At 31.6% G+C, this 13,113-nt stretch overlaps 1 protein-coding gene across 1 annotated transcript; it reads left to right on the top strand.

Annotated features, from left to right (window-relative positions):
• Nucleotides 1-847: 847 nt before the first annotated feature.
• Nucleotides 848-8,588, top strand: LOC134278057 (multiple epidermal growth factor-like domains protein 10; the record flags this gene model as incomplete). Its single annotated transcript, XM_062760374.1, has 12 exons — nt 848-902; nt 1,032-1,261; nt 1,346-1,376; nt 1,564-1,818; nt 1,997-2,129; nt 2,498-2,547; nt 3,066-3,197; nt 5,877-6,131; nt 6,874-7,005; nt 7,666-7,797; nt 7,949-8,080; nt 8,448-8,588. Coding segments are annotated over exons 1-12 (1,678 nt in total), but the record flags the coding sequence as incomplete, so codon positions are not given.
• Between the last annotated feature and the right edge of the window lie 4,525 nt (nt 8,589-13,113).

Raw genomic sequence — 13,113 nt, 5'->3', positions numbered from 1 at the left:
TATAGCGGGGTGCAAATTTCTCTAAAGTTTAGCGTAAATAATATTCTGAAATAATATTCTAATTAGAAAATAACATTTCTAATTTTATGAGATTCAAGCAAGTATAAAATGATTGGAATTTGGCAATAAATTGAAGATTAAATGAACATTTTAAAGTGCGTGAAAATGCGTGATTGCGGGGAAACGGTAAATGCGTGATTTTGCGTTAGGAAATGGTATATGCGTTAAAATGCGTGACTGCGGGGAAGGGTGTTAACATTCCTAATAGTTGAATAATGATAATATGGAGAAAACGAATAATTATCGTGCTCAAAAAAGTCAAACCAAACAATACAAATCAGAAGTAGGGACCTTTAAAACTTCAGAAGTGGGATCAGGTACCATGAAGGAGTGAGCATCCCCCGCCGTCCGGCCGCATACACCGTATTGTACCTGTCATGTTCGGAACAATTCAATGTGTATATAATCAGGATAATCGTCTTTAAATAAGTAGAAATAAAAGTGAATCAACATTTAACTTAAATGATAGAGTATATTTGCTGACAGGCTCATTGTATTCACTCGCCGAAGTATGGCTGATACACTGCTGACTCGGCGTTGAGGAATATTAATCAATAAGCCATTATATTCACCATAAACATTATATTCTTAACATTTTGACACACTCTTTTGAAGTTACAACTTGCATTTATTTGAACAAATATCGGAGTTTTCGCCAGGTTTTTTTTTCTAGTTTGATCAAATAAAATAGGTATATGTGAATCAAATTAAGCAGGTGTTGCTAAACAGGAAGTTGATCTATTTATTTCCACATTATTGAGATGTTGCATGAGATTGTTGGATCAACATGATTTTTAGGATGATTATAGTTTTTGCATTTTTGAGAAAATCTTGTCCGTATGGTAAGTTTTTCGTTTTGTTTCATACCTCAGGTTTTGATTTTATGTGTCTCTTAGGATAAATGAAAAAACCTAGGACTTTTCAAAATTATTTTGCAATAAATATTCTAGTAAAAAACATTGTTGTGTTAGATTTAGAAAACTTAGCATACCGTAAACCTGCATGGCAAGCTATAACGCATTTCAATAACCCTGAACTTGGACCAGAAAAGGCCGTTGATGGACTTAAATTTAATCGTTCTTGGTTCGGATACCAATGTTCTATATCCGCCAATAGTCAAACAACAGCCACTTGGTGGGTTGATCTTCAAGCCATACGTAGTATCCACCATATTGTTATATATTACAGAACTTCCCATGGGGTAAGATAATTTTATTAAAACTGTTCATTAATACATCGACTATATATTACTCTAATATAATAATATTCATTATCAATCGTTCAGAAGAAGATATGCTTCCCTTTGAAATGGATTAGTGAGTTGAATGAGCAAGAATGAGTGAATGATTTACGACACATGACTTATACTTTTTAATTTATTGTTAATATATGAAAATGTATATACACTACGTTTAATATTATTAAGACTGTCAATTGATTAAAATTATGCCAAATACCTCATCATATTATAGATGTATATATAGTGTTGAATACTTATTCCAGATAACGACAATTCCTTAACGACGCGATTTCTTGGATTCTCGATTTTTGTTTCAAATACACGAAAAAAAGAAGATGGAATGTTGTGTTTCCATGACGAAGAATACAATATCACTACAATTACAGATGTTGTCAACATTACTTGTACCGTTCACGGACGATACGTTATCTATTATAATGAAAGAATTCCCTCGAAAGAATATCCCCAGGACTACTCTAGAACTGCTTATAGTGAACTATGTGAAGTTGAAGTTTACGGTATATTACATATGTAGTTCTATAATGAGTATTAGTCATTAATGTCAAACTCATCAAAATAATAATTCAGATATAATATTTTTATTCAGCATAGTATTTCTATCTAATTAGTGTTGGAATATTCAAAATTCTATATATTTTAGTTTACTTAATTTATGAAACATTTCCTCTTTTACAGGATGCCCTATAGAAGGTTATTATGGTTCAGATTGTTTTCTTCCTTGTTTAAAAAATTGCCGAGAATGTGACATAGAAACAGGTGAATGTAATCAATGTAAAGCAGGATTTCAAGGAAAAAAATTGCGAATTACGTAAGTCTTTATGCAATCAGATGATAGCAGACATATGTCCTCTGTTATAATTTTTTGTCAAATAAGCTGTATTTAGGCTCTACACGTAATCTTTGATAACATTAAAATGTTTCACAGAATGGCTTATCAATTATGATAATAGATGATATAGGGGCTTTTTAACATTTGAAAATAAGATCTATGTCGAATTGAATTAAATACGAAAAGCTAATCAAATCCATATTAAATTGAAAAAAAAAACAAATATAATATTGGTTTGGAATAAAGAGATGAAACAATTCTCTTTTATAGTGGAAAATGCAATCAGTGAGGAAAAAAAAATAAGACTGTCTTTTTTTAAAGCTAGAAGGAATTGCATTGTGTTTCAGAGGAAGATGCGATATACGCATATTTCATTCCATCTATTCATGTTGTAGAAGTAAGATATGTTAGCTTCTAGATGATCAGTTATATCACCCAATAAAGTTTACGTATTAGGGTTGTTTCTATATGTATTAATTACATAGATATATTCTGCATATATATATATATATTGTACATAAACGAAATAAATTAGCTTAATGCTACACGCATTTGTATTACTATTTACTAAATAACATCGCAACATTTGATATTTCCATTTTCAGGAATCCAATTAGCTTGTGACAGGTTACAGCCAAGTATTTCAAAGTGTAGGGAGGGGGTGGGCTTCGAAAACAATCTAGCGTGACACTTAATTCGGATTGATCTCTTCTGCATGTGTTATCACTGGAATCATGTGTAACGAAACTCTGTTAGTTTACCTTAGAGTATTGATGCTACACTAAATTTCGTTGATTTATATACTCATATTTAACTTCTTTAAATATATATGTATCAAATAAATCATCCAAGCAAGTTTTTTTTGTTATTCCCGAGTTATTATCATAAAAACTGAACGCACCTGTTTGTTATTAGTGTGTGATCCTGGAAAGTTTGGAGAAAAATGCAAAGGGATTTGTGGTATGTGTATTGGGGAGTGCTACCATATAAATGGAACTTGCTCCGAAGGATGCCAAACCGGGTATCAGGGAGATTTATGTGAGGAAGGTAACTAAAATTTCTCTTTTCCTTTTATCCGCTACAGAGATAAGAGGAATGTCATGTTTTCCCTGCAGTTGTCTCACTATCCATTACTTTCAGACTGTTTGCTTCAGTTGTGTCCTTTACTCTTGTTTTTCCCCGATAAATTTATCGCATGTAATATAAGACTGGATGTTGAAGACAGTTTATCCTAAATCATGAAAAAAATAGACCAAACATTCATGATACATTTTTTTGTAATTTAATTAAACAGGTGTTTCTTGTGTCAATAAACAATTAAATCTCTATCATATTTGCACTTAATCAAGGACAGATGATGCAAACAAACTTTTGCAAAAAAATAATATAAAAATTTGAATCATGTTTATGTAAATCAAATAATCAAAATTAACCGTATAGTTTTTAAGTCACCTGAGTAAATTCATATAAACTCAGGTGACCTATTGCTATCCGTTTTCGTCCGTCGTCGTGCGATGTGCGTCTTTCCTTCTGCGTCCTGAGTCGTTCGTCGTGTGTTAACATTTGATCATTTTAGCTTCTTCTCAGGAATCACTGAACCAATTTTAACCAAATTTGTTACACGGCACCTATGGGTAAAGGGTAACATTAATTATAAATTTCATGGTCCCTGCCTCCCTGTCACCTGAGAGTTTGGGCAAAAACCACAAAAATTAATGCAGTCTTTGAAAAAAAATCTTCTTTACTCCTGAACTTCAAACAATCAAACCGTTGACATGATTGTAATCAGTTTTGAATCCTCTTCCAAAATTGTGGTTTTCATGGCCCCTGGTTCTGGGGCTTTTGTGTTAGGGTATCGCTATATAGATCATATAGTAAAAATGCATTATTTCTTTGAAAATCTTCTCTGCTTTTGGGAATTAAATAAAGAAACCAAGTACAAAGTTATAATTACCAAGATGACGAAGAATAACTGTTTGAAAATTGTGATTTTCATGGCCCCTGGGTAGGGGGTTCTGGTGTTAGGGTGGGCTCTATTGATTAATTAAATAATGAAAATACATTAATTCTTTGAAAACCTTCTCCTCTGCTCCTGGGTCTTAAATAACCCAACTAAGTACATAGTTATGATGAGCAAGAGTGCCTCAACCAAATTTAAGAATATCATAGCCCCTGGGTCAGGGGTTTTAGTAAAAAGAAATGGGCTCTTGATTATATAGTGGAAAGACATTTATTCGTTTAAAAATCTTCTTCTTTGCTGTTGGGTATTAAACCAATGATCTATGTAAATAGTTATGATGAGGAAGGATGCCTCTTCCACAATTTTCAATTTTATGGCCCCTGGATAAGGGGTTCTGGTGTTAGGTTTGGGCTCTAATGACGATATAGTGTAAGTGCATGAATTCTTTGAAAATCTTTTCCTTTGCTCCTCAGTATTATGCCAATTATCTAAGTATATATATCCATGATGATGAAAGATGCATCTGGTAAAATGGTTTATTCATGGCCCCTGGGGGAGGGGTATCAGTGTGTATAGGGGGGGGGGTGTTGGTTGGTTATATAGTATGGAAATAAATTAATGCTTTGAAATCTGTTCTTTGGTATTAATAATCCATTTAATATGATGAAATTAAATCTATGATAAAAGTTCCAAAATTATGATATATCTGGCCCCAGGGTTAGTGGTTGTAGTAATGTAGTATATCTGATAATAAGAATATGATAGCTTCCTGGCGAGTCAACCTGCTTGAGAGAAAGTTTATTCATCATATAGTGATCTACTACAGAACAGATAACAATGCTTGGGGTATACTTAAAATAGTTACATTTTCATGTAAAGCATATGAACCAGTCAATTTTTTTCATATCTCTCTATATGTTCTATGCATCAATGATCAACAGTCATGAGGATGCTTACTCCTCCATGAAACCTGATCATTTATCTGATGTTTAAAAGGTTCATGTTTTCTATGTTCCTAGATATACGTTGAGTAAATGGACCTTCGAGCTCATAAATTTTCAACACCATATTACTGGTATATAAACAATGCAACCACTGTTAACATAATGACCACAAGTGAAATAATTATTAATAGTGGTTAAAATTGCATTGTAAAACATACACATGTTGTAACCACCATTAAAGTAACGTTCACAATTGATATAATCGTATTTCAACAGTGGTTGAGATTGCATTTCAAAATCAAACAAAGGATGCAACCACTATTAAAAAAATGATCCTTATATTTTTTTTCACGAGTGAAGTTATTTAAATAAGGCTTGTAATGTGGTTTTGGTATTGAAATCATTGTCAGCAACTATCAAAATAATTATTTCAATTACTACCGAAATCCTTATTTCAAATAATATTGAAAGCTTTATTTCAATCACTATTGCATGCTTTATTTCAATCACTATTGAAATCTTTATTTCAATCACTATTGAAATCTTTTTTTTCAATAGTGAACTTTATTTTAAGTTTTTTTTATAGAGGTTGTAGCCTGGTTTAGTTGTTAAAGTTATTTCTATTGAAATCATTGTTCCCATAGTGAACGATATTTCAATACTTGTTGCAATCTTCGTTTGGTTTTGAAATGCACTTTCAGCCACTGTTAAAATACATGTAATTATTTCTATGGAGGTTGTTATTTCAATAGCGGTTACAACACTGGAATTTCACATCGTTATTTCACATTATAATATACAATTATAAACATTTTCTTACAGATGAAAATAATTCTTTAGCTGGGAGATTTTTGGGATTCTCTATCTATATATCAGACACTGAAAAGAAAGATGATGGTACATTATGTTTCCATGACAACAAATATAATATGTCAACAATACCAGCTGTTGTAAACATCACGTGTCAATTGTACGGCCACTTTGTTATCTATTATAACGAAAGGATAAACAACACAGTTTACCCAGGTGGTTACTCTAAGTATGCTTTCAATGAACTTTGCGAAGTAGAAGTTTATGGTAAGAATTCGACTTCCTAAGGTAAATTTCTAGAATTAATAAAATAAAATTAAATGTTGTGCAAAATCACCATTGTTTAATTTAATTTCATTTCTGTACAAGTGAACCTTCCTTTTAATTAATTTACTGTCTGAAAAAAAAAATTACAGGATGTGCTCTAGGGTATTATGGAAAAAAAACTGTTCACTTCTTTGTCCAAACCATTGTCAGAAATGTAACACAGAAACGGGTGCCTGTCTGCGGTGCAATGCTGAGTACACTGCGAAATCAGTGAGCAATTTCTAAGAATATAAGATTTTCCTATTCAACGACATGATGGTTTAAACACCTGATGCCAGCTGAGTATAAAATTTTGAGAAAAAAGTAATGCAATCTTATTGCTAGAAAAAATTCAAACGTTTCGTTCGCTTAATATATATATCTTGCATTTAATTTCTTACACACTGCAGGGGAAAAACTTAAAGATTTTAACTTGTTATACATGTAATTATATTTATTTTCTCAGCACAAGAAACTGTTTTTAAATAAAGATTTTGTCCAGCCTCAATTATCATATCCTAATTTCATAATATAGAAATTAGAGTTTTTTGTTGTAAAATATTGTTTGACACAGAAAATCTATCAAATGCTGACTAAACTTTAGTCAAATAATTTTTTATTGTAAATATTACTAAAATTACAAAAACACATGTATTATCGTGTGTGTGTGTATGAACCTAGTATGTGCATTTTTATATTAAAGAATGTCCTCATGGAAGATATGGATCTGAATGCGAAGAATTTTGTGGAAAATGTAAAGGAGAATGTGATCACGTGAATGGAAGATGTTACAATGGATGCAAACCAGGCTATAAAGGATTATCATGTAATGCAAGTAGAGAGTAATTTCAAAAGATATTTAGAAGGTATCAAATCCCTATTACAATGATTACTGAAACCTTATATGTTAAAATATGCAAAAATTAGAATACAATTTACGAACATATTTTCAAGAGCAACTGCAATTTTTTCACCTCTACCCCTCTACATTTTTCCTTCTTCTTGTTCATATAAAGCTGTCACTGTGAAGATTCATATAATGCATGGATGTCATTTTTTTTTTAGCTTTTTGAAATGCAAATGTATTAGTATTTACAAAAGAGGAATTGTATTAGGTGTATAATATGAATTACAAGGGAGAAGAACTAAAAGTATGCATTGAATGAAAACAGATATATATTGTACAGTCTGTAAATGTGAAAGCAAATTAAAATCTATGAATTAAAAATATTTAAATAAAAATATAAAATTAAAAATCAAACAAGCATCTAATTGTTTTGCTAAAAAAAAAAACAAACCTTGAGTTTGGAACTACTTAAAAAAGCAGGCATACTACTTGGAAAATTTAAAAGTTATTCATATTAAACGTTTTGACTTTTGAGATTAATATAATGTAGTACTAAATTATACCACTGACCAGATAAACATTGTTCAGTAAATTAAATGTAGTCTGCTTTGTTTGAGAGAAAAAAATATTTTTTTTTTTCCATTTTAGAATGCCCATCAGGAAGTTATGGAACTAATTGTACAGAAATTTGTGGAGCATGTCTCGGAAACTGTAATACAATTGACGGACATTGTCCAAGGGGTTGTGAAGCCGGATATATGAGAGGCATTTGCAAGGAAGGTTCTAGATAAATTTTAAATATTTTATTTATTCAATTTATAGGAGAAGATTAAAAAAGTAGGTTAAATAGCAAATATTTTCAGCATCTCTTAAATATCTTATTGCAGTTAGCCATTTTCATAACATGATTAATTTCATTCCGTTCTTTTAGAATGTTCTCTTGGAAGATTTGGAGTAAACTGTAGCAGTGTGTGTGGGGAATGTTCTGGAAGATGTAACAACATTGACGGAGTTTGTGCCGGGGGTTGTAAGGCAGGTTATCATGGGAAAAGATGTCTTGACGGTAAATACAGTATTTCCTTGGCACATAGATGGATCAATGTAAAAATGCATGGATAAAGATAGGTGGTTAGATTAATAGATAGATTTGTTTGTAAATTCCAAATCTAGAAAAAAATTCAGGTCTTGAAATAAGATAAAATTGATGGGTTTCATTTGTCTCTGGTTGACCTTTTTTGGAGTTATTTTTTTTACACACTTAATTGTCTAATGATGATATTTTTCATTTTTATCTCAGTCATGACATGTAGCACTTATGTGTGATAGGTATGCAGGGGATGGTTATCTTCTAATTGCTCTTATCCTGATTTACACTGTTTAAATGAATTCTGAGCTTGAATACTGTTTGTTATCTCAATATCTTGTTATAGTGTGTGATTTTGGATTTTATGGAATAAATTGTCAACACCAGTGCAGTATGTTTTGCTCCAAATCACGAAACTGCAGTAGATTCAGTGGGGAATGCATTGATGGGTGCAAACAGGGATGGGAAGGAATGGATTGTCTGGACAGTTATGTTTTCCATGCATTTTCAAGTTTCATTATTTTTTTAATGCAAAAAATACCTTTCAGAAAAAAAGACAAACTTAATTTGTTTTATTTAATTGAACAATTGTAAAATTTCAGTGAAACATCATAACGCATACAGTAATTTTGGATCAATGAAAACAGTTGAAATACTGGCAATCAGTCTGTCTATCTGCATATGTCTAATGTTTGCCTACTGCATAAGAAGGTAAATTGCACAGATTATTTCAAATAGATTAAACGATAGTTGGATTTTGTTTTAAAAATTCGTAAAACTCTATGTATCAGATTTATTGGTCGGAATTCTAAAAAAAAAACATATCAAATTAAAGCACAATTTAACAAATATTCATAACAATATTTTTTAAGGTATGTTGGAAAACAAAAGAGAAAACAACAAAAGGTACACACAAGTAGCTTTAGACACGAATTGGTGTCAGCAAGTGTACAAACAGGATCGGGAAGTCTTGCAGATGAAGAATACAGGGAAAGAGAATACAATGAACTGCAATATTTACATAGTAATACAGAAAACGACTATTACAATATGCAATAAGAAGGCATAATAAGGCGCTTGCTCTTTAAAATGCTGAATCTTTTTCAAGGAAATTGCGTTCATTTCCTTTTGTCTCAATCCAACCAATCAATATAATAAATATTGATTTAGATTTTGTTCTGAAAAAACAGAAACTTAATAGAAACTTCTTTGGTTCCAGACACGGTTTCCTCCCCACAGGAGTAAAACAGGGCCAGTAACCCTGGATGTAGATGAAAACGAAAATGTAGAACGTTTCACCGAAGTAAAATTCCTCAACAACACCAAAATTGATTGCTAAAACATATAAAGAGACAAATATTCTTAGAATAACAAAAACACTGCATATTGGAAATATTCATATGATTTAGGTTTCCTCTTACACATATCCTTGACCATACGTTTATTTCGTGATATATTACGTTATTTATCAAATTATGTAATATCGAAAAGAATAGGTTGAAATAAGCTTCATTCCTTATAATTTAATTTCAATGTAGACAATAAGACCATTTTTTTTTCTCTAGAAAAGGGCCTCAAATATAGCATACTTTAAAAGTAACGTAAAGGGGAGTAATACGTTTTTTTTTACGTAGCCCATTATGACGTAGGCAAGATATGTTATACAAAATGGATACAATATTTAGATATATTTTATGTTTTAACAAAGTAAGACATTCGTAAGAGAAAACATTTTCTTTAACTCAACATGAATAAACATAAAAATGATTTCACAACAACTTCTCTGTTGGGTAGAAAAGGATTTCCTAACAATGTCTTTCTCGCATACATGTGTGGTAGAATTAGATTTTACAGAGTTAGAAAATAAAGATAACTCTAAATGGTTACGATCGTTTATTGAACATTCGGAAACTATCTAGCTTTATAAAGGGATTTGGGAAACGTCCTTGTCTTTGTTAATACATAGAATGCAGACTTTGATTGGATAAGAGAGACACACCTTCAGACCGCGGTGTATTTAAATTCCAGCATTTCACGTGTAGAGCAGTTGGCTTGGAACCTTCTCAAAGGTTCGGACTTAGCATTGAAAAGGACGGGCTCTAGATTTTGTACAACAGTTATGTAGGCACTTATTTTTATTGAGGCCCATAAGTTTATAAGAAGGTCGTTAGTATATCAGTTTTTGTTGTAAATATTTTGTGCTGTTCATTAATAATAAACTCTTGTTATTAAAGTTTTTGGTTTAGCTAGTTACTCTATTGACTATTTGAAATATTTGAAATACAAAAGGTTTATTGGTTAGTAAGAAGTAGGTATAAAACGCGAAGTGCTTTTATTGATAAAGAAAGTGTGAGATATTTAAGAGGATTTTTACGGTCATTTTCGTTACACTGGTATCGTGGAATTTCCTAAGTTGCATTGATACCATGTAGCGAATTCCGGTTACAATTGGTGCCGTGAGTGGTACCTAGGTTTAAGGGTAAAACCAAATCCTGTCACACATGCATATCTATGGTTATGATCTAGAATTAAGCCCTATGACAAAATGATGATATTGAAAAATTCATATCATTTTCTTCAACACCCAATGTCTGATAAAGAACATTTTTATTTGAAATATATATTACAATGTTTAAAAACACAGCTTTAAATTTTGACAGACTCTTAAATAGCCTAATAGAGAAGCACATAATGCAATTCGGAAATATTTTTCACATCTTTAATAATAATGTTCATGCTGAATGTTTTATTTTCTTTTGACACTAAAATAATAATTTAAGGAAAGCTTCAAAAGGGGGATTGCCACAGCCTGAAAATAAAACATAAACATAAACGTTTCTAACATCAGATAGAAAAAGAGTATGATGAACAGACCAAAAACTAAAATTAGCAATCGAACCCGTCTGATAAATGATTATCACTTATGTTTATGAAAATAAAAAAAATATATACATATATGTTCTAAATATAAAATATATATGACTCATTGCCTTCCTATTTTGTCTAGGTAAATTGTTGGTCAAATTCATGTGGCGTTCATCTTTTACCCCGTTGTCGTTGTGTCTTAGATTCTAAGCTCCTTCCTCCCTAAGTTCTTTTAAATATTTGCACCTTATAAAATTAATAAAAAGTGTCAAACAATTACAGCATCAAGGCAAGTGTCAGATACAATAACATCTCTATTGCGGTTCTCAGTGATAAAGGCAGGATATAGCTGTACAGTGTCGCACCTATGCCGCTATACTGAATCGTCTGTACATGTATGTGATGTCCTGTGTAATTGTAACGGTTCACGTTGTCTGTTTTTCCGTAATACCACATCCCTGCCAGAATATCTCCATTAAAAGGAGAACAGTAGACACAGAGTGGTTTCCAAGAACGTGTTTCCTTTATCAATGTAGACTTCGCTGTATTACCTTTGAAATTAGATATTTTGATAATGTTAAAATGCATGTCGATATAAATAAGATTATCTTTAGCGTTCACCGTGTGTACTTCATAATAACTATTTATATCTGTCAGATGATGTAGTGCGTCATCTTCTGCAGTTGTCAGGATGAGTTTGTTGATATCACTCACCAAAACGCGTTCTGATTTCGAATGGGAAATGTGTCCTTTAGCAGAAACGTCCGTCGCTATCATAGATTTAAGCAAGAGAAGTGAAGACATCAGTTTCAGCACGCAATAATTTCTTACTTTTCTTTTATCTGTTTCCGAAACCTGTATTTCACTTAGTAATTTAACCACACTCCCAATTTGAATTTTTTTAGTGAGAGAGAGTAAAGCATATTTTGTAAGAGAATGGGTTTCTTGAAGGAATAAAATGAATTTTAATGGTTTTCGTGCTAATTCTTAATATCTAAGTTCATAGTACTCTAGGCTTGCGAGGTGTCCAATTGTCTATGTTGCTGTATTCTTTGGATCATCAAAATTTGAAGACTGACGTTCACATCACGCATATCAGTTTTAATGAGATTCTTTAGTTTCGTGACTTTTACTAACATCTCTGTGCGATGGTTTTAGATTTCTGCGTGATAAGTTTTTACATCGGATTTGATTCTTGACAAGATAAAGCAGCTGTTATAGAGAGTCTCACTCATAATTTTTGAGGATGATTCCCTTGTATTGTCGACGGATATTTCTGTAAACGGTTCTAATGTCCAATATTTCGTGTTTTCTGAAGTTTCATTGAAAAAAAGTTAATATGTTGGAATATCCGTGTTCTGTTCATTCGAAACAGACAGGAATTCGGCATGTGTGACAATATTTTTCATAAAACATGTCTAGATGTCTCACACAGGTCTCTTGCTTGAGGACATTTTTATATTTTTCACGAAAAATCATAACATCATGGTGCATTGTATCTAAATTAATATGTTTGACTTTACACTGTTCAAACAGGTCAAGCTCACACGTGTCACAATAGAACACAATCGTACTTTGCATCGGGTGCTAAATGCTAGAATTCCCCTTATGTAGATGGTTTACTCTTTTAAACCAATCTCCTGAAATTATGTTTTTAAATTTCAGAAAGAAGACATCATGAAAAAATATTCAAAATATCTGTTTACTTTTTATTGCTGAAAAACAACTTAATATTTTTCTCAATGTTCTTTTCAAACCATGCCACAAAGAGGTAGATTCACTACCTTCATAAATTGACATTATTTATATACCAATTAACTGAGCAGGTCCAAATTGCAATGTCCCATTTGAAATATCAATATAACAAGATGTGTTTGTGAAATACAGATGCCCCCGTATGGAGTAAAGATTAAACTTTTCTTAAATGCAAATTTAATTAATTAGTAACAAAATTAGGGTTTTCTCACTGGAAAACTATTGTGAAATTTGAAAATAAGCCATTGTTAAAGTTTTTTTCAATAAGTACAAAAATCTCTAAGGTCAAGGTCAAAAGGTCAATGTAATTAGTATCTAATTAAAGGTATTGATTGAATGTATGTTGTTTAACGTCCCTCTCGAGAATTTTTCACTCATATGGACTCCACTTG

This window comes from Saccostrea cucullata, unplaced genomic scaffold, assembly GCF_032062105.1.
Source record: "Saccostrea cucullata isolate Sc308-1 unplaced genomic scaffold, CSIRO_AGI_Scuc_v1 ctg1194, whole genome shotgun sequence".
NCBI classification, from domain to species: domain Eukaryota; kingdom Metazoa; phylum Mollusca; class Bivalvia; order Ostreida; family Ostreidae; genus Saccostrea; species Saccostrea cuccullata.
The sequence above is the reverse complement of the archived record's forward strand: the minus strand, read 5'-3'. Positions and strand labels throughout refer to the sequence as shown.